Source organism: Panulirus ornatus, chromosome 42, assembly GCF_036320965.1.
Source record: "Panulirus ornatus isolate Po-2019 chromosome 42, ASM3632096v1, whole genome shotgun sequence".
Taxonomy (NCBI): domain Eukaryota; kingdom Metazoa; phylum Arthropoda; class Malacostraca; order Decapoda; family Palinuridae; genus Panulirus; species Panulirus ornatus.
The window spans coordinates 18,784,363-18,811,737 of record NC_092265.1 but is presented as its reverse complement, the minus strand read 5'-3'; the positions used below and the strand labels follow the sequence as shown (position 1 = coordinate 18,811,737).

The window sequence follows — 27,375 nt, the reverse complement described above, 5'->3', positions numbered from 1 at the left end:
CTCAGCACATTAACATCCAAAAGTCTCTCTTTCACGTGCCTATCAATTAACATGTAATCCAATAACGCTCTCTGGCCATCTCGCCTACTTACATACATATGCTTATGTATATTTCTCTTTTCAAACCAGGTATTCCCAATCACCAGTCCTTTTTCAGCACATAAATCTACAAGCTCTTCACCATTTCCATTTACAACACTGAACACCCCATGTACACCAGTTATTCCCTCAACTGCCACATTACTCACCTCTGCATTCAAATCACCAATCACTATAACCCAGTCTCGTGCAACGAAACTGCTAACCCACTCACTCAGCTGCTCCCAAAACACTTGCCTCTAATGATCATTCTTCTCATGCCCAGGTGCATAGGCACCAATAATTGCCCATCTCTCTCCATCCACTTTCAGTTTCACCCATACTTTCTTACACCCTATCACATACTCCCACAACTCTTGTTTCAGTAGTGCTACTCCTTCCTTTGCTCTTGTCCTATCACCAACCCCTGACTTTACTCCCAAAAACATTCCCAAACCAATATTATTTGAAGAAAACTTAACATTAACATAGATAATGTGAAACTGAAAAAACTGAAAATTAAGATATAAACAACTTAACATTAACATAGATAATGTGAAACTGAAAAAACTGAAAATTAAGATATAAACAGAGATTAAAAAAAGGTCTTTTATTACAGAAAAAACTATTGGGAAAATTTAAACCACAACACTCGTGATTATCAATGCCTGAAAAGAAAGCAAATACTTTCTTGAGAAAAAATAACTTACCATGAGCCCAGTAACCATGTGAACTAGCGTTGTTAAAATAGCACATCGCAACATGCTATGATCAGAGGATTCCTCCCAGAGTCCAGGTAAATACTGTGCAAGAGGAGCAGCATGTGGCTGGATGCCTACACCCACAACCTCAATCATGAAGGACATAACATGCAAAACCTGGAATAAACAGTAGATACACTTCCAATAAAAATATATGTTTAGTCTATCTACCTATTGTATAATAATCCATAACCCATATTCACTGTATTCAAGTGAAACATAAAACTTCCTTGTTATATAAGCAAACCCAACATTTTCATGTCACACACTGCGATGATTCATCGTATATGGCTTACTTTTTTACTTTACACAATCAACTGATTCATAACTGAGGTGAGGTCTCCATTCCTTACATTATCACATATAGCATGATTCCTATATTCCAAATCCTTCCTTTTCCATCTTCAAATAAGATTTTTTTTTTTTTTTTTTTGCTTTATCGCTGTCTCCCGCATTTGCGAGGTAGCGCAAGGAAACAGATGAAAGAAATGGCCAAACCCATACCCATACACAATGTATATATATACACGTCCACATACGCAAATATAGATACCCATACATCTCAATGTACACATATACATACACACACAGACACCTACATATATACCCATGCACACAATTTACACTGTCTGCCTTTATTCATTCCCATCACCACCTCGCCACACATGGAATAACATCCCCCTCCCCCCTCATGTGTGCGAGGTAGCGCTAGGAAAAGACAACAAAGGCCCCATTCGTTCACATTCAGTCTATAGCTGTCATGCAATAATGCCCAAAACCACAGCTCCCTTTCCACATCCAGACCCCACAGAACTTTCCATGGTTTCCTCCAGATGCTTCACATGCCCTGATTCAATCCATTGACAGCAAATCGACCCCGGTATACCACATCGATCCAATTCACTCTATTCCTTGCCCGCCTTTCACCCTCCTGCATGTTCAGGCCCCAATCACTCAAAATCTTTTTCACTCCATCTTTCCACCTCCAATTTGGTCTCCCACTTCTCCTCGTTCCCTCCACCTCCAACACATATATCCTCTTGGTCAATCTTTCCTCACTCATTCTTTCCACGTGACCAAACCATTTCAAAACACCCTCTTCTGCTCTCTCAACCATGCTCTTTTTATTTCCACACATCTCTCTTACACTTACATTACTTATTCGATCAAACCACCTCACACCACATATTGTCCTCAAACATCTCATTTCCAGCATATCCACCCTCCTGCGCACAACTCTATCAATGGCCCACGGCTCGCAACCATACAACATTGTTGGAACCACTACTCCTTCAAACATACCCATTTTTGCTTTCCGAGATAATGTTCTCCACTTCCACACATTCTTCAAGGCTCCCAGGATTTTCACCCCCTCCCCCACCCTATGATTCACTTCCGCTTCCATGGTTCCATCCACTGCCAGATCCACTCCCAGATATCTAAAACACTTTACTTCCTCAAGTTTTTCTCCATTCAAACTTACCTCCCAATTACCTTGACCCTCAACCCTACTGTACCTAATAACCTTGCTCTTATTCACATTTACTCTCAACTTTCTTCTTTCACACACTTTACCAAACTCAGTCACCAGCTTCTGCAGCTTCTCACATGAATCAGCCACCAGTGCTGTATCATCAGCGAACAAAAACTGACTCACTTCCCAAGCTCTCTCATCCCCAAGAGACTTCATACTTGCCCCTCTTTCCAAAACTCTTGCATTCACCTCCCTAACAACCCCATACATAAACAAATTCAACTACCATGGAGACATCACACACCCCTGCCACAAACATACTTTCACTGAGAACCAATCACTTCCCTCTCTTCCTACACGTGCACATGCTTTACATACTCGATAAAAACTTTTCACTGCTTCTAACAACTTGCCCCCCACACCATATATTCTTAGTACCTTCCACAGAGCATCTCTATCAACTCTATCATATGCCTTATTCAGATCCATAAATGCTACATACAAATCCATTTGCTTTTCTAAGTATTTCTCACATACATTCTTCAAAGCAAACACCTGATCCACACATCCTCTACCACTTCTGAAACCACACTGCTCTTCCCCAATCTGATGCTCTGTACATGCCTTCACCCTCTCAATCAATACCCTCCCATATAATTTACCAGGAATACTCGACAAACTTATACCTCTTTAATTTGAGCACTCACTCTTATCCCTTTTCCCTTTCTACAATGGCACTATGTACGCATTCCGCCAATCCTCAGGAACCTCACCATGATTCATACATATATTAAATTACCTTACCAACCAGTCACTAAAACAGTCACCCCCTTTTTTAATAAATTCCAATGCAATACCATCCAAACCTGCTGCCTTGCCAGCTTTCATCTTCCGCAAAGCTTTTACTACCTCTTCTCTATTTACCAAATCATTTTCCCTAACCCTCTCACTTTGCACACCACCTCGACCAAAACACCCTATATCTGCCACTCAATCATCAAACACATTCAACAAACCTTCAAAATACTCACTCCATCTCCTTCTCACATCACCACTACTTCTTATCACCTCCCCATTAGCCCCCTTCACTGAAGTTCCCATTTGCTCCCTTGTCTTACACACTTTATTTACCTCCTTCCAGTACATCTTTTTATTCTCCCTAAAATTTAATGATACTCTCTCACCTCAACTCTCATTTGCCCTCTTTTTCACCTCTTGCACCTTTCTCTTGACCTCCTGTCTCTTTCTTTTATACGTATCCCACTCATTTGCATTTTTTCCCGCAAAAAATCATCCAAATACCTCTTTCTTCTCTTTCACTGATAATCTTACTTCTTCATCCCACCACTCACTACCCTTTCTAATCAAACCACCTCCCACTCTTATCATGCCACAAGCATCTTTTGTGCAAGCCATCACTGTTCCCTAAATACATCCCATTCCTACCCAACTCCCCTTACCTCCTTTGTTCTCAGCTTTTTCCATTTTGTACTCAGTCTCTCCTGGTACTTCCTCACACAAGTCTCCTTCCCAAGCTCACTTACTCTCACCACCCTCTTCACCCAACATTCTCTCTTCTATTCTGAAAACCCATACAAATCTTCACCTTCGCCTCCACAAGATAATGATCAGACATCCATCCAGTTGCACCTCTCAGCACATTAACATCCAAAAATCTCTCTTTCGCGCGCCTATCAATTAACACGTAATCCAATAACACTCTCTGGCCAATAACACTCTCCTACTTACATACATATACTTATGTATATCTCGCTTTTTAAACCAGGTATTCCCAATCACCAGTCATTTTTCAGCACATAAATCTACAAGCTCTTCACCATTTCCATTTACAACACTGAACACCCCATGTATACCAATTCTTCCCTTAACTGCCACATTACTCACCTTTGCATTCAAATCACCCATCACTTTAACCCGGTCTTGTGCATCAAAACCACTAACACACTAATTCAGCTGCTCCCAAAACACTTGCCTCTCATAATCTTTCTTATGCTCAGGTGCATATGCACCAATAATCACATATCTCTCTACATCAACTTTCAGTGTTACCCATATTAATCTAGAATTTACTTTCTTACATTCTATCGCATACTCCCAAAACTCCTGTTTCAGGAGTAATGCTACTCCTTCCCTTGCTCTTGTCCTCTCACTAACCCCTGACTTTACTCCCAAGACATTCCCAAACCACTCTTCCCCTTTACCCTTAAGCTTCATTTCACTCAGAGCCAAAACATCCAGGTTCCTTTCCTCAAACATACTACCTATCTCTCCTTTTTTCACATCTTGGTTACATCCACACACATTTAGACACCCTAATCTGAGCCTACGAGGAGGATGAGCACTCCCCGCGTGACTCCTTCTTCTGTTTCCCATTTTAGAAAGTTAAAATACAAGGAGGGGAGCATTTCTGGCCCCCCGCTCCCGTGCCCTCCAGTCGCCTTCTACGAAGTGTGAGGAATGCGTGGGAAGTATTCTTTCTCTCCTACCCCCAGGGATTATATATATATATTTTATTTATCTATTTTCCTTTGTCGCTGTCTCCCGCATTTGCGGGGTAGCGCAAGGAAACAGATGAAAGAAATAGCCCAACCCACCCCTATACACATGTATATACATACACGTCCACACACGCAAATATACATACCTATACAGCTCAATGTACACATATATATACACACACAGACACATACATATATACCCATGCACACAATTCACACTGTCTGCCTTTATTCATTCCCATCGCCACCTCGCCACACATGGAATACCATCCCCCTCCCCCCTCATGTGTGCGAGGTAGCGCTAGGAAAAGACAACAAAGGCCTCATTCGTTCACACTCAGTCTCTAGCTGTCATGCAATAATGCCCGAAACCACAGCTCCCTTTCCACATCCAGGCCCCACACAACTTTCCATGGTTTACCCAGACGCTTCATATGCCCTGATTCAATCCACTGACAGCACGTCAACCCCGGTATACCACATCGATCCAATTCACTCTATTCCTTGCCCGCCTTTCACCCTCCTGCATGTTCAGGCCCCAATCACTCAAAATCTTTTTCACTCCATCTTTCCACCTCCAATTTGATCTCCCACTTCTCCTCGTTCCCTCCACCTCCAACATATATATCCTCTTGGTCAATCTTTCCTCACTCATTCTCTCCATGTGCCCAAACCATTTCAAAACACCCTCTTCTGCTCTCTCAACCACGCTCTTTTTATTTCCACACATCTCTCTTACCCTTACATTATTACTCGATCAAACCACCTCACACCACACATTGTCCTAAAAACTCTCATTTCCAGCACATCCACCCTCCTGCGCACAACTCTATCCATAGCCCACGCCTCGCAACCATACAACATTGTTGGAACCACTATTCCTTCAAACATACCCATTTTTGCTTTCCGAGATAATGTTCTCCACTTCCACACATTCTTCAAGGCTCCCAGGATTTTCGCCCCCTCCCCCACCCTATGATTTACTTCTGCTTCCATCCGCTGCCAGATCCACTCCCAGATATCTAAAACACTTTGCTTCCTCCAGTTTTTCTCCATTTAAACTTACCTCCCAATTGACTTGACCCTCAACCCTACTGTACCTAATAACCTTGCTCTTATTCACATTTACTCTTAACTTTCTTCTTTCACACACTTTACCAAACTCAGTCACCAGCTTCTGCAGTTTCTCACATGAATCAGCCACCAGCGCTGTATCATCAGCGAACAACAACTGACTCACTTCCCAAACTCTCTCATCCACAACAGACTTCATACTTGCCCCTCTTTTCATAACTCTTGCATTCACCTCCCTAACAACCCCATCCATAAACAAATTAAACAACCATGGAGACATCAAACACCCCTGCCACAAACCTACATTCGCTGAGAACCAATCACTTTCCTCTCTTCCTACACGTACACATGCCTTACATCCTCGATAAAAACTTTTCACTGCTTCTAACAACTTGCCTCCCACACCATATATTCTTAATACCTTCCACAGAGCATCTCTATCAACTCTATCATATGCCTTCTCCAGATCCATAAATGCTACATACAAATCCATTTGCTTTTCTAAGTATTTCTCACATACATTCTTCAAAGCAAACACCTGATCCACACATCCTCTACCACTTCTGAAACCACACTGCTCTTCCCCAATCTGATGCTCTGTACATGCCTTCACCCTCTCAATCAATACCCTCTCATATAATTTACCAGGAATACTCAACAAACTTATACCTCTGTAATTTGAGCACTCACTCTTAACCCCTTTGCCTTTGTACAATGGCACTAAGCACACATTACGCCACTCCTAAGGCACCTCACCATGAGTCATACATACATTAAATAACCTTACCAACCAGTCAACAATACAGTCACCCCCTTTTTAAATAGATTCCACTGCAATACCATCCAAACCTGCTGCCTTGCCGGCTTTCATCTTCTGCAAAGCTTTTACTACCTCTTCTCTGTTTACCAAATCATTTTCCCTAACCCTCTCACTTTCCACACCACATCGACAAAAACAATCTATATCTGCCACTCTATCATCAAACACATTCAACAAACCTTCAAAATACTCACTCCATCTCCTTCTCACATCACCACTACTTGTTATCACCTCCCCATTAGCCCCCTTCATTGAAGTTCCCATTTGCTCCCTTGTCTTACGCACTTTATTTACCTCCTTCCAGAACATCTTTTTATTCTCCCTAAAATTTAATGATACTCTCTCACCCCAACTCTCATTTGCCCTCTTTTTCACCTCTTGCACCTTTCTCTTGACCTCCTGTCTCTTACATCTCCCACTCATTTGCATTTTTTCCCTGCAAAAATTGTCCAAATGCCTCTCTCTTCTCTTTCACTAATACTCTTACTTCTTCATCCCACCACTCACTACCCTTTCTAATCAAACCACCTCCCACGCTTCTCATGCCAAAAGCATCTTTTGCGCACTCCATCACTCATCACTGATTCCCTAAATACATCCCATTCCTCCCCCACTCCCCTTACTTCCATTGTTGTACCTTTTTCCATTCTGTACTCAGTCTCTCCTGGTACTTCCTCACACAAGTCTCCTTCCCAAGCTCACTTACTCTAACCACCCTCTTCACCCCAACATTCACTCCTCTTTTCTGAAAACCCATACAAATCTTCACCTTAGCCTCCACAAGATAATGATCAGACATCCCTCCAGTTGCACCTCTCAGCACATTGACATCCAAAAGTCTCTCTTTCGTGCGCCTGTCAATTAACACGTAATCCAATAACGCTCTCTGGCCATCCCTCCTACGTACATACGTATACTTATGTATATCTCGCTTTTTAAACCAGGTATTCCCAATCATCAGTCCTTTTTCAGCACATAAATCTACAAGCTCTTCACCATTTCCATTTACAACACTGAACACCCCATGTATACCAATTATTCCCTCAACTGCCACATTACTCACCTTTGCATTCAAATCACCCATCACTATAACCCGGTCTCATGCATCAAAACCACTAACACACTCATTCAGCTGCTCCCAAAACACTTGCCTCTCATGATCTTTCTTCTCATGCCCAGGTGCATATGCACCAATAATCACCCATCTCTCTCCATCAACTTTCAGTTTTACCCATATTAATCGAGAATTTACTTTCTTACATTCTATCACACACTCCCACAACTCCTGTTTCAGGAGTACTGCTACTCCTTCCCTTGCTCTTGTCCTCTCACTAACCCCTGACTTTACTCCCAAGACATTCCCAAACCACTCTTCCCCTTTACCCTTGAGCTTCGTTTCACTCAGAGCCAAAAAATCCAGGTTCCTTTCCTCAAACATACGACCTATCTCTCCTTTTTTCACATCTTGGTTACATCCACACACATTTAGACACCCCAATCTGAGTCTACGAGGAGGATGAGCACTCCCCGCGTGTCTCCTTCTGTTTCCCATTTCTAGAAAGTTAAAATACAAGGAGGGGAGGATTTTTGGCCTCCCGCTCCCGTCCCCTCTAGTCGCCTTCTACGACACGTAAGGAATGTGTGGGAAGTATTCTTTCACCCCTAACCCCAGGGATAATATCATATTTATATTATTTTGATTTGTCGCTGTCTCCGGTGTTTGCGAGGTAGCGCAAGGAAACAGACGAAAGAAATGGCCCAACCCACCCCCATACACAATGTATATACATACACATCCACACACGCAAATAAACATACCTATATATCTCAATGTACACATATATATATACACACAAAGACACATACATATATAACCATGCACACAATTCACACTCAGATGTTTTGGCTCTAAGTGAAACGAAGCTCAAGGGTAAAGGGGAAGAGTGGTTTGGGAATGTCTGGGGAGTAAAGTCAGGGGTTAGTGAGAGGACAAGAGCAAGGGAAGGAGTAGCAATACTCCTGAAACAGAAGTTGTGGGAGTATGTGATAGAATGTAAGAAAGTAAATTCTCGATTAATATGGGTAAAACTGAAAGTTGATGAAGAGAGGTGGGTGATTATTGGTGCATATGCACCTGGGCATGAGAAGAAAAATCATGAGAGGCAAGTGTTTTGGGAGCAGCTGAATGAGTGTGTTATTGGTTTTGATGCACGAGACCGGGTTATAGTGATGGGTGATTTGAATGCAAAGGTGAGTAATGTGGCAGTTGAGGGAATAATTGGTATACATGGGGTGTTCAGTGTCGTAAATGGAAATGGTGAAGAGCTTGTAGATTTATGTGCTGAAAAAGGACTGATGATTGGGAATACCTGGTTTAAAAAGCAAGATACACATAAGTATACTTATGTAAGTAGGAGAGATGGCCAGAGAGTGTTATTGGATTACGTGTTAATTGACAGGTGCGCGAAAGAGAGACTTTTGGATGTTAATGTGCTGAGAGGTGCAACTGGAGGGATGTCTGATCATTATCTTGTGGAGGCTAAGGAGAAGATTTGTATGGGTTTTCAGAAAAGAAGAGTGAATGTTGGGGTGAAGAGGGTGGTGAGAGTAAGTGAGCTTGGGAAGGAGACTTGTGTGAGGAAGTACCAGGAGAGACTGAGTACAGAATGGAAAAAGGTGAGAACAATGGAAGTAAGGGGAGTGAGGGAGGAATGGGATGTATTTAGGGAATCAGTGATGGATTGCGCAAAAGATGCTTGTGGTATGAGAAGAGTGGGAGGTGGGTTGATTAGAAAGCGTAGTGAGTGGTGGGATGAAGAAGTAAGAGTATTAGTGAAAGAGAAGAGAGAGGCATTTGGACGATTTTTGCAGGGAAAAAATGCAGTCAAGTGGGAGACGTATAAAAGAAAGAGACAGGAGGTCAAGAGAAAGGTGCAAGAGGTGAAAAAAAAGGGCAAATGAGAGTTGGGGTGAGAGAGTATCATTAAATTTTAGGGAGAATAAAAAGATGTTCTGGAAGGAGGTAAATAAAGTGCGTAAGACAAGGGAGCAAATGGGAACTTCAGTGAAGGGCGCAAATGGGGAGGTGATAACAAGTAGTGGTGATGTGAGAAGGAGATGGAGTGAGTATTTTGAAGGTTTGTTGAATGTGTTTGATGATAGAGTGGCAGATATAGGGTGTTTTGGTCGAGGTGGTGTACAAAGTGAGAGGGTTAGGGAAAATGATTTGGTAAACAGAGAAGAGGTAGTAAAAGCCGGCATGGCAGCAGGTTTGGATGGTATTGCAGTGGAATTTATTAAAAAAGGGGGTGACTGTATTGTTGACTGGTTGGTAAGGTTATTTAATGTATGTATGACTCACGGTGAGGTGCCTGAGGATTGGCGGAATGCGTGCATAGTGCCATTGTACAAAGGCAAAGGGGATAAGAGTGAGTGCTCAAATTACAGAGGTATAAGTTTGTTGAGTATTCCAGGTAAATTATATGGGAGGGTATTGATTGAGAGGGTGAAGGCATGTACAGAGCATCAGATTGGGGAAGAGCAGTGTGGTTTCAGAAGTGGTAGAGGATGTGTGGATCAGGTGTTTGCTTTGAAGAATGTATGTGAGAAATACTTAGAAAAGCAAATGGATTTGTATGTAGCATTTATGGATCTGGAGAAGGCATATGATAGAGTTGATAGAGATGCTCTGTGGAAGGTATTAAGAATATATGGTGTGGGAGGCAAGTTGTTAGAAGCAGTGAAAAGTTTTTATCGAGGATGTAAGGCATGTGTACGTGTAGGAAGAGAGGAAAGTGATTGGTTCTCAGTGAATGTAGGTTTGCGGCAGGGGTGTGTGATGTCTCCATGGTTGTTTAATTTGTTTATGGATGGGGTTGTTAGGGAGGTGAATGCAAGAGTTATGAAAAGAGGGGCAAGTATGAAGTCTGTTGTGGATGAGAGAGCTTGGGAAGTGAGTCAGTTGTTGTTCGCTGATGATACAGCGCTGGTGGCTGATTCATGTGAGAAACTGCAGAAGCTGGTGACTGAGTTTGGTAAAGTGTGTGAAAGAAGAAAGTTAAGAGTAAATGTGAATAAGAGCAAGGTTATTAGGTACAGTAGGGTTGAGGGTCAAGTCAACTGGGAGGTGAGTTTGAATGGAGAAAAACTGGAGGAAGTGAAGTGTTTTAGATATCTGGGAGTGGATCTGGCAGCGGATGGAACCATGGAAGCGGAAGTGGATCATAGGGTATGGGAGGGGGCGAAAATTCTGGGAGTCTTGAAGAATGTGTGGAAGTCGAGAACATTATCTCGGAAAGCAAAAATGGGTATGTTTGAAGGAATAGTGGTTCCAACAATGTTGTATGGTTGCGAGGCGTGGGCTATGGATAGAGTTGTGCGCAGGAGGATGGATGTGCTGGAAATGAGATGTTTGAGGACAATGTGTGGTGTGAGGTGGTTTGATCGAGTAAGTAACGTAAGGGTAAGAGAGATGTGTGGAAATAAAAAGAGCGTGGTTGAGAGAGCAGAAGAGGGTGTTTTGAAATGGTTTGGGCACATGGAGAGAATGAGTGAGGAAAGATTGACCAAGAGGATATATGTGTCGGAGGTGGAGGGAACGAGGAGAAGAGGGAGACCAAATTGGAGGTGGAAAGATGGAGTGAAAAAAATTTTGTGTGATCGGGGCCTGAACATGCAGGAGGGTGAAAGGAGGGCAAGGAATAGAGTGAATTGGAGCGATGTGGTATACCGGGGTTGACGTGCTGTCAGTGGATTGAATCGGGGCATGTGAAGAGTCTGGGGTAAACCATAGAAAGCTGTGTAGGTATGTATATTTGCGTGTGTGGACGTATGTATATACATGTGTAGGGGGGTGGGTTGGGCCATTTCTTTCGTCTGTTTCCTTGTTTTTTAATTTTCCAAAAGAGGGAACAGAGAAGGGGCCCAGGTGAGGATATTCCCTCAAGGGCCCAGTCCTCTGTTCTCAACGCTACCTCGCTAATGCGGGAAATGGCGAATAGTATGAAAGAAAGAATATATTTATGAGAATGAGTGAGGAAAGATTGACCAAGAGGATATATGTGTCGGAGGTGGAGGGAACAAGGAGAAGAGGGAGACCAAATTGGAGGTGGAAAGATGGAGTGAAAAAGATTTTGTGTGATCGGGGCCTGAACATGCAGGAGGGTGAAAGGAGGGCAAAGAATAGAGTGAATTGGAGCGATGTGGTATACCGGGGTTGACGTGCTGTCAGTGGATTGAATCAAGGCATGTTTATGGGGGTGGGTTGGGCCATTTCTTTCGTCTGTTTCCTTGCGCTACCTCGCAAACGCGGGAGACAGCGACAAAGAAAAAAAAAAAATATATATATATATATATATATATATATATATATATATATATATATATATATTCCCCAGAACTTTTTTTAAAGGGGAAGTAAATATTTATAGTTGTGTTACTGGAGTGATAGTTTTCATACATTGTGTTTTGACAAGAAAATAGTGAAATTGGAGAAAAATGTAGCTTAGACATTGAAGCTTATTGATACAGTGGTTAAATTGATGAGAACTGCTATTGACGTTTGTGTAAATAAATTATACATTTCCTTTTTCCATAGCGAGAGGTTGAACCATTATGTGACATTCATTTTTTCATTCATTTCAAGCTAGAAGTTTCAGTTTTCTAAATTGTTTCTTACATCTTTCATATGTATATATATGTATGTGTGTGTGTGTGTATATGTGCATATGTATGTGTATGTGTGTGTATGTGTGTATGTATATATATATGTATATTATCCCTGGGGATAGGGGTGAAAGAATACTTCCCACGTATTCCTCGCGTGTCGTAGAAAGCGACTAGAGGGGACGGGAGCGGGGGGCCAGAAATCCTCCCCTCCTTGTATTTTTTTAACTTTCTAAAATGGGAAACAGAAGAAGGAGTCACGCGAGGAGTGCTCATCCTCCTCGAAGGCTCAGAGTGGGGTGCCTAAATGTGTGTGGATGTAACCAAGATGTGAAAAAAGGAGAGATAGGTAGTATGTTTGAGGAAAGGAACCTGGATGTTTTGGCTCTGAGTGAAACGAAGCTCAAGAGTAAAGGGGAAGAGTGGTTTGGGAATGTCTGGGGAGTAAAGTCAGGGGTTAGTGAGAGGACAAGAGCAAGGGAAGGAGTAGCAATACTCCTGAAACAGGAGTTGTGGGAGTATGTGATAGAATGTAAGAAAGTAAATTCTCGATTAATATGGGTAAAACTGAAAGTTGATGTAGAGAGGTGGGTGATTATTGGTGCATATGCACCTGGGCATGAGAAGAAAGATCATGAGAGGCAAGTGTTTTGGGAGCAGCTGAATGAGTGTGTTAGTGGTTTTGATGCACGAGACCGGGTTATAGTGATGGGTGATTTGAATGCAAAGGTGAGTAATGTGGCAATTGAGGGAATAATTGGTATACATGGGGTGTTCAGTGTTGTAAATGGAAATGGTGAAGAGCTTGTAGATTTATGTGCTGAAAAAGGACTGATGATTGGGAATACCTGGTTTAAAAAGAGATATACATAAGTATACTTATGTAAGTAGGAGAGATGGCCAGAGAGCGTTATTGGATTACGTGTTAATTGACAGGCGTATATACATACGTCCACACACGCAAATATACATACCTACACAGCTTTCCATGGTTTACCCCAAACGCTTCACATGCCTTGATTCAATACACTGACAGCACGTCAACCCTGGTATACCACATCGCTCCAATTCACTCTATTCCTTGCCCTCCTTTCACCCTCCTGCATGTTCAGGCCCCGATCACACAAAATCTTTTTCACTCCATCTTTCCACCTCCAATTTGGTCTCCCTCTTCTCCTCGTTCCCTCCACCTCCGACACATATATCCTCTTGGTCAATCTTTCCTCACTCATTCTCTCCATGTGCTCAAACCACTTCAAAACAACCTCTTCTGCTCTCTCAACCACGCTCTTTTTATTTCCATACATCTCTCTTACCCTTACGTTACTCACTCGATCAAACCACCTCACACCACACATTGTCCTCAAACATCTCATTTCCAGCACATCCATCCTCCTGTGCACAACTCTATCCATAGCCCACGCCTCGCAACCATACAACATTGTTGGAACCACTATTCCTTCAAACATACCCATTTTTGCTTTCCGAGATAATGTTCTCGACTTCCACACATTCTTCAAGGCCCCCAGAATTTTCGCCCCCTCCCCCACCCTATGATCCACTTCCACTTCCATGGTTCCATCCGCTGCCAGATCCACTCCCAGATATCTAAAACACTTCACTTCCTCCAGTTTTTCTCCATACAAACTCACCTCCCAATTGACTTGACCCTCAACCCTACTGTACCTAATAACCTTGCTCTTATTCACATTTACTCTTAACTTTCTTCTTCCACACACTTTACCAAACTCAGTCACCAGCTTCTGCAGTTTCTCACATGAATCAGCCACCAGCGCTGTATCATCAGCGAACAACAACTGACTCACTTCCCAAGCTCTCTCATCCCCAACAGACTTCATACTTGCCCCTCTTTCCAAAACTCTTGCATTTACCTCCCTAACAACCCCATCCATAAACAAATTAAACAACCATGGAGACATCACACACCCCTGCCGCAAACTTACATTCACTGAGAACCAATCAATTTCCTCTCTTCCTACACGTACACATGCCTTACATCCTCGATAAAAACTTTCACTGCTTCTAACAACTTTCCTCCCACACCATATATTCTTAATATCTTCCACACAGCATCTCTATCAACTCTATCATATGCCTTCTCCAAATCCATAAATGCGACAAACAAATCCATTTGCTTTTCTAAGTATTTCTCACATACATTCTTCAAAGCAAACACCTGATCCACACATCCTCTACCACTTCTGAAACCACACTGCTCTTCCCCAATCTGATGCTCTGTCCATGCCTTCACCCTCTCAATCAATACCCTCCCATATAATTTACCAGGAATACTCAACAAACTTATACCTCTGTAATTTGAGCACTCACTCTTATCCCCTTTGCCTTTGTACAATGTCACTATGCATGCATTCCGCCAATACTCAGGCACCTCACCATGAGTCATACATGCATTAAATAAACTTACCAACCAGTCAATAATACAGTCACCCCCTTTTTTAATAAATTCCACTGCAATACCATCCAAACCTGCTGCCTTGCCGGCTTTCATCTTCCGCAAAGCTTTTACTACCTCTTCTCTGTTTACCAAATCATTTTCCCTAACCCTCTCACTTTGCACACCACCTCGACCAAAACACCCTATATCTGCCACTCTATCATCAAACACATTCAACAAACCTTCAAAATACTCACTCCATCTCCTTCTCACATCACCACTACTTGTTATCACCTCCCCATTTGCGCCCTTCACTGAAGTTCCCATTTGCTCCCTTGTCTTACGCACTTTATTTACCTCCTTCCAGAACATCTTTTTATTCTCCCTAAAATTAAATGATACTCTCTCACCCCAACTCTCATTTGCCCTCTTTTTCACCTCTTGCACCTTTCTCTTGACCTCCTGTCTCATTCTTTTATACATCTCCCACTCAATTGCATTTTTTCCCTGCAAAAATCGTCCAAAATGCCTCTCTCTTCTCCTTCACTAATAAACTTACTTCTTCATCCCACCACTCACTACCCTTTCTAATCAACCCACCTCCCACTCTTCTCATGCCACAAGCATCTTTTGCGCAATCAATCACTGATTCCCTAAATACATCCCATTCCTCCCCCACTCCCCTTACTTCCATTGTTCTCACCTTTTTCCATTCTATACTCAGTCTCTCCTGGTACTTCCTCACACAAGTCTCCTTCCCAAGCTCACTTACTCTCACCACCCTCTTCACCCCAACATTCACACTTCTTTTCTGAAAACCCATACAAATCTTCACCTTAGCCTCTTCAAGATAATGATCAGACATCCCTCCAGTTGCACCTCTCAGCACATTAACATCCAAAAGTCTCTCTTTCGTGCGCCTGTCAATTAACACGTAATCCAATAACGCTCTCTGGCCATCTCTCCTACTTACATACATATACTTATGTATATCTCGCTTTTTAAACCAGGTATTCCCAATCACCAGTCCTTTTTCAGCACATAAATCTACAAGCTCTTCACCATTTCCATTTACAACACTGAACACCCCCATGTATACCAATTATTCCCTCAACTGCCACATTACTCACCTTTGCATTCAAATCACCCATCACTATAACCCAGTCTCGTGCATCAAAACCACTAACACACTCATTCAGCCGCTCCCAAAACACTTGCCTCTCATGATCTTTCTTCTCATCCCCAGGTGCATATGCACCAATAATCACCCATCTCTCTCCATCAACTTTCAGTTTTACCCATATCAATCGAGAATTTACTTTCTTACAGTGGTATAAGTTTGTTGAGTATTCCTGGTAAATTATATGGGAGGGTATTGATTGAGAGGGTGAAGGCATGTACAGAGCATCAGATTGGGGAAGAGCAGTGTGGTTTCAGAAGTGGTAGAGGATGTGTGGATCAGGTGTTTCCTTTGAAGAATGTATGTGAGAAATACTTAGAAAAGCAAATGGATTTGTATGTAGCATTTATGGATCTGGAGAAGGCATATGATAGAGTTGATAGAGATGCTCTGTGGAAGGTATTAAGAATATATGGTGTGGGAGGCAAGTTGTTAGAAGCAGTGAAAAGTTTTTATCGAGGATGTAAGGCATGAGTACGTGTAAGAAGAGAGGAAAGTGACTGGTTCTCAGTGAATGTAGGTTTGCGGCAGGGGTGTGTGATGTCTCCATGGTTGTTTAATTTGTTTATGGATGGGGTTGTTAGGGAGGTGAATGCAAGAGTCTGGGAAAGAGGGGCAAGTATGAAGTCTGTTGGGGATGAGAGAGCTTGGGAAGTGAGTCAGTTGTTGTTCGCTAATGATACAGCGCTGGTGGCTGATTCATGTGAGAAACTGCAGAAGCTGGTGACTGAGTTTGGTAAAGTGTGTGAAAGAAGAAAGTTAAGAGTAAATGTGAATAAGAGTAAGGTTATTAGGTACAGTAGGGTTGAGGGTCAAGTCAGGTAAGTCTGAATGGAGAAAAACTGGAGAAAGTAAAGTGTTTTGGATATCTGGGAGTGGATCTGGCAGTGGATGGAACCATGGAAGTGGAAGTGGATCATAGGGTGGGGGAGGGGGCAAAAATTCTGGGAGCCTTGAAGAATGTGTGGAAGTCGAGAACATTATCTCGGAAAGCAAAAATGGGTATGTTTGAAGGAATAGTGGTTCCAACAATGTTGTATGGTTGCAAGGCGTGGGCTATGGATAGAGTTGTGCACAGGAGGATGGATGTGCTGGAAATGAGATGTTTGAGGACAATGTGTGGTGTGAGGTGGTTTGATCGAGTAAGTAACGTAAGGGTAAGAGAGATGTGTGGAAATAAAAAGAGCGTGGTTGAGAGAGCAGAAGAGGGTGTTTTGAAATGGTTTGAGCACATGGAGAGAATGAGTGAGGAAAGATTGACCAAGAGGATATATGTGTCGGAGGTGGAGGGAACGAGGAGAAGTGGGAGACCAAATTGGAGGTGGAAAGATGGAGTGAAAAAGATTTTGTGTGATCGGGGCCTGAACATGCAGGAGGGTGAAAGGAGGGCAAGGAATAGAGTGAATTGGATCGATGTGGTATACCGGGGTTGACGTGCTGTCAGTGGGTTGAATCAGGGCATGTGAAGCGTTTGGGGTAAACCATGGAAAGCTGTGTAGGTATGTATATTTGCGTGTGTGGACGTACGTATAAACATGTATATGGGGGTGGGTTGGGCCATTTCTTTCGTCTGTTTCCTTGCACTACCTCGCAAATGCGCGAGACAGCGACAAAGGAAGAAAAAAAAATATATATATATATATATATATATATATGATAAATGGAAGAAATAATTTAGAAAACTGAAACTTCTAGCTGGAAATGAAATGAAAAAATGAATGTCACATAATGGCTCAACCTCTGGCTATGGAAAAGGGAAATGTATAATTTATTTACACAAATAAGATATCCCTAATTTTAACACTTTCTCTATTGGCATTTAACCTTCTCTTCTGTAGTTTCATCTCTCTTATACCTTCACTATGCAAACAAATACCTCGCTGGCTAACATAAGATATTCCATATATCACCTTCATAAACATACTTTCCTGAACTTTCATCCATGTGCCTTTCTAATGATTTCTCCAAACATTACATCAACTGACTTTCCTGTATTTAAAAAGTATCCATTTTTCAAAAATTTTTCCAATTCTTAACAGAGCTTCCTGCAGTACTCTTCTATTGCCCTGATTTGCATTCATAAAAATCAAAAATATTTTAACTTGTGCATCATATCCTTTTAAAGACTACACAATACCAGTTTTTTTTTTTTGATAATCATCCTTTTGTAAACTATGAAATGGGAGTTCCATAGCCATGGAGCCCCAATTCTTGATCTTTCTCTACTAACATACAAATTGTTGTACTTCTGTATACTGTACTATCTGTTTTCACAGTTTCAATACATAGCCTTTTTTTTTCTCCACAACCCTTAATACTCTAAAATTACTTCTCTTCATCTTTCCTAACAACTTTTTCACTATAACTTCTTCTAGCTCTTACTTTGCATATTTTCTAGGAAGAATATTCTTCATTCTTCACAGTTAACAATGTACATCTTATCTAAAAACCTGAAAAATGTAATCAATTTATCTATCTATTTATATCTCTGAAGCTCATCCTCTCCAGGAACTCAAATCAAGAGGGTGGCCGCAGCAAAAGTCTCCACTTATCCGTCCTTACATGCCTCCCTCGCATACACCATTTCTCTCCATCCGGTACTTTTCCACTGTATTTCCCTGTGTCACTGGCAGTCTTCTTTTCACACCAACTCCTTTAATTGTATCAACATACACTCTCCTTGTAAAACTCCTCACCTTGCATTCTTTCCACATGCCCAAACCACCTCAAAGCATCACATTTCACCCACTCTACCACTCCACAATTCACTCCCTTCCTATTCTCTGCCATACCACATCTCTCATACACCCTCTTATTTCTTTCTTCAATTCATCTAGTCATACCATATACTCACTCTCAAACAGCTCATTTCCACAGTCTGATTCTTGACCTCTGATTCATTCCATGTCCATGATTTGGCTGCACAGGTCTGGGTTGGGAAGAGTAGGCTGTCCCTTAATCATTTTTTTCATTTCCATACAACCAAACCCTTCATCATTCAGAAACTAATGGACTCAATGATTCTTCTACCCTATACTGCTCTCTCCCTCATATCTCTTTCCATATCACCAAACTTACCCAAGATAGCTCCTAAATACTTTAAGTCTGTCACTTATTCCAGTCTTTCTTTTTTCACTCTATATGGTTTTGCTCAAATTACTCTGTTGAGTATTCCTGGGAAATTATATGGGAGGGCATTGATTGAGAGGGTGAAGGCATGTACAGAGCATCAGATTGGGGAAGAGCAGTGTGGTTTCAGAAGTGGTAGAGGTTGTGTGGATCAGGTGTTTGCTTTGAAAAATGTATGTGAGAAATACTTAGAAAAGCAAATGGATTTATATGTAGCATTTATGGATCTGGAGAAGGCATATGATAAAGATGATAGAGATGCTCTGTGGAAGGTATTAAGAATATATGGTGTGGGAGGCAAGTTGTTAGAAGCAGTGAAAAGTTTTTATCGAGTATGTAAGGCACAGAACTTTCCATGGTTTACTCCAGATGCTTTACATGCCCTGATTAAATCCACTGATAGCACATCGACCCTGGTATACCACATCATCCCAATTCACTCTATTCCTTGCACGCCTTTCACCCTTCTCCATGTTCAGGCCCCGATCACTCAAAATCTTTTTCACTCCATCCTTCCACCTCCAATTTGGTCTCCTACTTCTCCTCATTCCCTCCACCTCTGACACATATATCCTCATTGTCAATATTTCCTCTCTCATTCTCTCCATGTGACCAAACCATTTCAATAAACCCTCTTCTTCTCTCTCAACCATACTCTTTTTATTACCACACATCTTTCTTACCTTTTCATTACTTACTTGATCAAACCACCTCACACCACATATTGTCCTCAAATATCTCATTTCCAACACATCCACCCTCCTCCGCACAACTCTATCCAAAGCCCATGCTTCACAATCATATAACATTGTTGGAACCACTATTCCATCAAATATACCTATTTTTGCTTTCCAAAATAATGTTTTCGACTTCCACACATTTTTCAACACTCCCAGAACTTTCGCCCCCTCCCCCATCCTATGATTCACTTTCGCTTCCATGGTTCTATCTGCTGCCGAATCCGCTCCCAGATATCTAAAACACTTCACTTCCTCCAGTTTTTCTCCATTCAAACTTACCTCCCAATTGACTTGACCCTCAACCCTACTGTACCTAATAACCTTGCTCTTATTCACATTTACTCTCAGCTTTCTTCTTTCACACACTTTACCAAACTCAGTCACCAGCTTCTGCAGGTTCTCACATGAATCAGCCACCAGCGCTGTATCATCAGCAAACAACAACTGACTCACTTCCCAAGCTCTCTCATCCACAACAGACTGCATACTTGCCCCTCTTTCCAAAACTCTTGTATTCACCTCCCTAACTACCCCATCCATAAACAAATTAAACAGCCATGCTGCAATAAACCAACATTCACTGGGAACCAATTACTTTCCTCTCTTCCAACACTACACATGCCTTACATCCTTGATAAAAACTTTTCACTGTTTCAAACAACTTGCCTCCCACACCATATATTCTTAATACCTTCCACAGAGCATCTCTATCATCTTTATCATATGCCTTCTCCAAATCCATAAATGCTACATACAAATCCATTTGCTTTTCTAAGTATTTCTCACATACATTCTTCAAAGCAAATACCTGATCCACACATCCTCTACCACTTCTGAAACCACACTGCTCTTCCCCAATCTGATGCTCTGTACATGCCTTCACCCTCTCAATCAATACCCTCCCATGTAATTTCCCAGGAATACTCAACAAACTTATACCTCTGTAATTTGAGCAATCACTTTTATCCCCTTTGCCTTTGTACACTGGCACTATGCAAGCATTCCGCCAATCCTCAGGCACTTCACCATGAGTCATACATACGTTAAATACCCTTACCAACCAGTGAACAAAAAAGTCACCCCCTTTTTTAATAAATTCCTCTGCAATACCATCCAAACCCACTGTCTTGCCGGCTTCCATCTTCCACAAAGCTTTTACTACCTCTTCTCTATTTACCAAATCATTCTCCCTAACCCTCTCACTTTGCACACCACCTCGACCAAAACACCCTATATCTGCCACTCTATCATCTAACACATTCAACAAACCTTCAAAATACTCACTCCATCTCCTTCTCACATCACCACTACTTGTTATCACCTCCCCATTAGCCCCCTACAACAATGTTCCCATTTGTTCCCTTGTCTTATGCACTTTATTTACCTCCTTCCAAAACACCTATTTATTCTCCCTCAAATTTTATGATACTCTCACAACCCAACTCTGTTATCCTCTTTTTTACCTCTTGCACCTTTCTCTTGACCTCCTGCCTCTTTCTTTTATACATCTCCCACTCATTTGCATTATTTTCCGCCAAAATTCGCCCAAATGCCTCTCTCTTTCCTTTCACTAATAATCTTACTTCTTCATCCCACCACTCACTACCCTTTCTAATCTGCCCACCTCCCACGCTTCTCATACCACAAGCATCTTTTGCGCAAGCCCTCATTGCTTCCCTAAATACATCCCATTCCTCCCCCACTCCCCTTATGTCCTTTGTTCTCACCTTTTTCCATTCTGTATAGGTATGTATATGTGCGTGTGTGGGCGTTTCATGTATATACATGTGTATGTAGGTGGGTTGGGCCACTCTTTCATCTGTTTCTTTGAGCTACTTCACTGACATGGGAGACAGCAACTTAGTATAATAGTAAAAAAATAAGAACAACAAACTATCTTGGTATTCATCACATGCTATATCCCATTGCATCTGTTTTCTCCTATCACAATTCTCTACTGCCCTCTTTGTCACTCCTTTTTGAACTTCTGCTGCTTCCTCATGTACACATCCAAATCACTCACACTTCTTTCCAGCAGATAACACAAACTTTCTTGAAAATATCTTAACTTCCTCCTCCTAACACTCACTACCATTTCTTACATGCCTACATCCCACCCATCGCATGACACACACTTCTCATGCACATAAATGCATTTTGTCCCTAAATATCTCCCATTCCACATACATTTCACTGTCACACTTGCTCCACATAAATGTTTTATACTCAAGGTATATTTCATATCTATCATACATCTCAATTTCCTGTCATAATCCCAATCTACACACCTCATTTCACTCTGACTTAAGCAGTTCAACACAATTAAACACTGTCTAAATATACTTACTTTTCTCAACAGAGGTCATCAAAATAAAAACTTGCCCTTCACAGATACAGTTTTGTTATGGTATTATCACCAAAGCCCCTTTGCCCCAAAATATATGCATATTCTCACCTGCATTTTGGTATCACACTCATGGGCCTCCTTCAGAAGGCTGAACAAAAGGCCAAAAATAGTTGAGAGATAAGGCATGAACTGCTCTGGATCAAACTCAAAGTCATTCACAGAATGTTTGAGTGTCATTGCTGCACTTAGGCGGACAACAAAATCCTCTTCTGGAGCAAGGAGGTGGATGCATGCTTCATACAGCGTAGGCCGGTGTTCTGGGGAAAATTTCACACTTGTCCACTGTCCAATGAGCCAAATGACACGGCGTCGAATTATGCGGTAATTTGAGTCCTTAACTTTTAATTCATTAATCAAAGAAGAGGTAAACCACTGATCAAAATCAATGTCATCAAAAAGTTCAAAAGCTGCCAATCCAACAGCATTATAAACAGCATCCTTCTGAAGAATTCCATGATAGTCACTTGGATTAACAAGATTATGAGATGATCGCACCATTTCCATCAACACAGGGATAAGTGCACTTCTATACTCATGGAACAATGACACAAAAAGTGTTTCTGTGCACGGCCGAAGACTATATTTCCATGATTCACCACCTTCCACTTCCATACAAAATCCTTCTGGATCAGAATCCCACACCTCAAGGTCATCCTGAGTAAGCAAAAAATAATGGGATATAAGTTTGTGGCACATTCCTGCTAAAACTGAACTTGTGAAGAATTCTGACTTGATTCTAAAAGCTTCTAGAGTCCGGGGATCCTTGGTATCCTCTATAACTTTGCATGGCTTATACTCTGGACACAATAGGATGGCCTTTATCAAGTTGAGACACTGCACAGTAAATCTTTCAAAAATAAATCCATCACCAACAGGTGTAAATACAAAATATGCGGTCAATTCTAAACTAGGTTTTATGAACTGTAAATATGAGAATGGAAAATTTTCAAGCATGTCAAGCAATACTTTTGTCAAAAGTACTACATATTTCTCAGAAATAGTTTTAACATGTTCACTACTCTCATGTTGTTTCCGGAACGTCAACATCACTTTCACACGATCATATATACTCTCTATAAACATTATAGCATCTTCATTCTCTTCAGGCTTCTTAAATCCATGTATCACAAGCTTACGAAGGATCTTGAGTGCAAGATGTGAGCGTTCCAAGCTTGGGACCACAAGCTCTATGTTTTCCACTCCAGGCGCTAGGAATGCTGCTGTTTCTGATCGCCATAATTCCAACAAGAACGAGAACATGGGAACTGTTAACTCCTGAAAAGAGGCAAGTAACTCATTACTATCACTGCTATCAAAATTAATATATTTGAACAAAAGCATCTTGTATACATAATCATCTTCAGGAACATGCCAATTTACTAACATTTCACAGAAATATTTAAAATATTCATATAACATCCCCTTTTCACAAGTCCATAAATTTCCAATATAGGTAACGTTTGTTCATTATGGCAAACATGCTCCCAAAATCCATGTGGTTTCAAGCTACAAAAAAATATTTCCTAAAAACGTGTCACAGCTCTGGGGATAGGGGAGAAAGAATACTGCCCATGTATTCCCTGCATGTCGCAGAAGACAACTAAAAGGAGGTGGGAGCGCATGGCAGCATCTTCCCCTCCTGTTTTACTTATCAAAAGAGGGAACAGAGAAGGGGAAAAAGTGAGAGTTTTTCCCTCTAAGGCTCAGTCATCTGTTCTTGATGCTACCTTGCTAATGCGGGAAATGGAGAACATGTATGAAGGAAAAAAAATTAATAGTGGTGGGATGCACTCCAAACTCAAAGAAATGTTTAAAACATTTTATGGTATCACTCTGATTCATAAACAATTAAGAAATATATTTAGTATTTCTAATATACTTAACCACCATCTCCCGCGCTAGTGAGGTAGCGCAAGGAAACAGATGAGGAATGGTCCACCCCACCCACATACATATGTATATACATAAACACCCACACATGCACACATACATACATATACATTTCAACGTATACATATATATACATACACAGATATTCTATCATACCTTGTTGCTGTCTCCCTAGTTAGCGAGGTACCGCAAGGAAACAGATGAAAGAATGGCCCAACCCACCCACGTACACATGTATATACACACAGGTCCACACACGCACATATACATACCTATACATTTCAACGTGTACGTATATATATACATACACAAACATATACATATATACACATGCATATAATTCATACTTGCTGCCTTTATTCAGTCCTGTCACCACCCTGCCACACATGAAATGACAACCCCCTCCCTCCGCACGTGCATAACGTAGCACTAGGAAAAGGCAACAAAGGCCACATTCGTTCACACTCAGTCTCTAGCTGTCATTTATAATGCGCCGAAACCACGGCTCCCTTTCCACATCCAAGCCACACAAAACTTTCCATGGTTTATCCCAGATGCTTCAAATGCCCTGGTTCAATCCACTGACAGCAGATCGACCCCGGTATACCACAACGTTCCAATTCACTCTATTCCTTGCACGCCTTTCACCTGCCTGCATGTTCAGGCCCCAATCGCTCAAAATCTTTAACACTCCATCTTTCCACCTCCAATTTGGTCTCCCACTTCTCCTCGTTCCCTCCACCTCTGACACATATATCCTCTTGGTCAATCTTTCCTCACTCATTCTCTCCATATGACCAAATCATTTCAATACACCCTCTTCTGCTCTCTCAACCACACACTCTCTGTTACCACACGTCTCTTACCCTTTCATTACTTGCTCAATCAAACCACCTAACACCCCATATTGTCCTCAAACATCTCATTTCCAGCACATCCATCCTCCTCCACACAACTCTATCTACAGCCCACACCTCACAACCATATAACATTGTTTGAACCCCTATTTCTTCAAAACATACCCATTTTTGCTTTCCGAGATAAAGTTCTCACCTTCCACACATTTTTCAATGCTCCCAAAACTTTCATCCCCTTCCCCACCCTGTGACTCACTTCCGATTCCATTGTTCCATCCGCTGAAAAATCCAATCCCAGATATCTAAAACACTTCACTACCTCCAGTTTTTCTCCATTCAAAGTTACCTCCCAACTGACTTGTCCCTCAACCCTACTGTGCCTAATAACCTTGCTCTTATTCACATTTACTCTCAGCTTTCTTCTTTCACACACTTTACCAAACTCAGTCACCAGCTTCTGCAGTTTATCACACGAATCAGCCATCAGCACTGTATCATCAGCAAACAATTGACTCACTTCCCAAGCTCTCTCATCCACAACAGACTGCATACTTGCACCTCTTTCCAAAACTCTTCCATTCACCTCCCTAACAACCCCATCTATAAACAAATTAAACAACCATGGAGACATCACACACCCCTGCCGCAAACCGAAGTTCACCAAGAACCAATCACTTTCCTCTCTTCCTACTCGTACACATGCCTTACATCCTCAATAAAAACTTTTCACTGCTTCTAGCAACTTGCCTCCCACACCATATATTCTGAATACCTTCTCCAGAGCATCTCTATCAACTCTTATCATATGCTTTCTCCAGATCCATAAATACTACATACAAATCCATTTGCTTTTCTAAGTATTTCTCACAAACATTCTTCAAAGCAAACACTTGATCCACACATCCTCTACCACTTCTGAAACCACACTGCTCTTCCCCAATCTGATGATGTGTACAAACATGCCTTCACCCTCTCAATCAATACCCTACCATATAATTTACCAGGAATACTCAACAAACTTATATCTTTAGAATATGAGCACTCACCTTTATCCCCTTTGCCTTTGTACAATGGCACTATGCATGCATTCCGCCAATTCTCAGGCACCTCATCAAGAGACATACGTACATTAAATATCCTTACCAACCAGTCAACAACAAAGTCACCCCCTTTTTTCATAAAATCCACTGCAATACCATCCAAACCCGCTGCCTTGCCAGATTTCATCTTCCACAAGCCTTTTACTACCTCTTTCTCTGCTTACCAAATCATTCTCCCTAACCCTCTCACTTCACACACCATCTCGACCAAAACACCCTATATCTGCCACTCTATCATCTAACACATTCAACAAACCTTCAAAATACTCACTGTATCTCCTTCTCACATCACCACTACTTGTTATGACCTCCCCATCAGCCCCCTTCACCGATGTTCCCATTTGTTCTCTTGTCTTACGCACTTTATTTACCTCCTTCCAACACGTCTTTTTATCCTCCCCAAAATTTAATGATACTCTCTCACCCCAATTCTCATTTGCCCTCTTTTTCACCTCTTGCACCTTTCTCTTGACCTCCTGCCACTTTCTTTTATACACTTCCCAGTCATTTGCATTATTTCCCTGCAAAACTCATCCAAATGCCTCTCTCTTCTCTTTCACCAATATCCTTACTTCTTCATCCCACTACTCACTACCCCTTCTAATCTGCCCTCCTCCCACGCTTCTCGTGCCACAAGCATCTTTTGCGCAAGCCATCACTGTTTCCCTAAATACATCCCATTCCTCCCCCACTCCCCTTACTTCCATTGTTCTCACCTTTTTCCATTCTATACTCAGTCTCTCCTGGTACTTCCTCACACAAGTCTCCTTTCCAAGCTCACTTACTCTCACCACTCTCTTCACCCCAACATTCCCTCTTCTTTTCTGAAAACCTTTACAAATCTTCACCTTTGCCTCCACAAGATAATGATCAGACATCCCTCCAGTTGCACCTCTCAGCACATTAACATCCAAAAGTCCTCTCTTTCGTGCGCCTATCAATTAACTCGTCATCCAATAATGCTCTCTGGCCATCTCTCCTACTTACATATTTATACTTATGTATATCTCTTCTTAAACCAGGTATTCCCAATCACCAGTCCTTTTTCAGCACATAAATCTACAAGCTCTTCACCATTTCCATTTACAACACTGAACACCCCATTATTCCCTCAACTGCCACGTTACTCACCTTTCCACTCAAAACACCCATCACTATATCCCGGTCTTGTGCATCAAAACTACTAGCACACTCACTCAGCTGCTCCCAAAACACTTGCCTCTAATGATCTTTCTTCTCATGCCCAGGTCCATGTGCACCTATAAT

General features: G+C 41.7%; 2 protein-coding genes across 2 annotated transcripts in view; both read right to left on the bottom strand.

The window, feature by feature from the left end:
* On the bottom strand, positions 1-23,618 carry LOC139761952 (importin-11-like). The gene is made up of 2 exons (XM_071686665.1): positions 22,311-23,618; positions 1-956 (listed from the first exon to the last, which is right to left on the bottom strand). The coding sequence occupies exons 1-2, from the start codon at positions 23,601-23,603 to the stop codon at positions 717-719; spliced, it is 1,533 nt and encodes a 510-aa protein (XP_071542766.1). The 5' UTR covers positions 23,604-23,618; the 3' UTR covers positions 1-716.
* Positions 23,214-27,375, bottom strand: part of LOC139761956 (armadillo repeat-containing protein 7) — a 174,342-nt gene continuing 170,180 nt past the window's right edge. Inside the window, exon 6 of the transcript XR_011715651.1 lies at positions 23,214-23,562. The gene's annotated coding sequence lies outside the window, so the exon portion shown is untranslated. The remainder of the gene's footprint in view (positions 23,563-27,375) is intronic.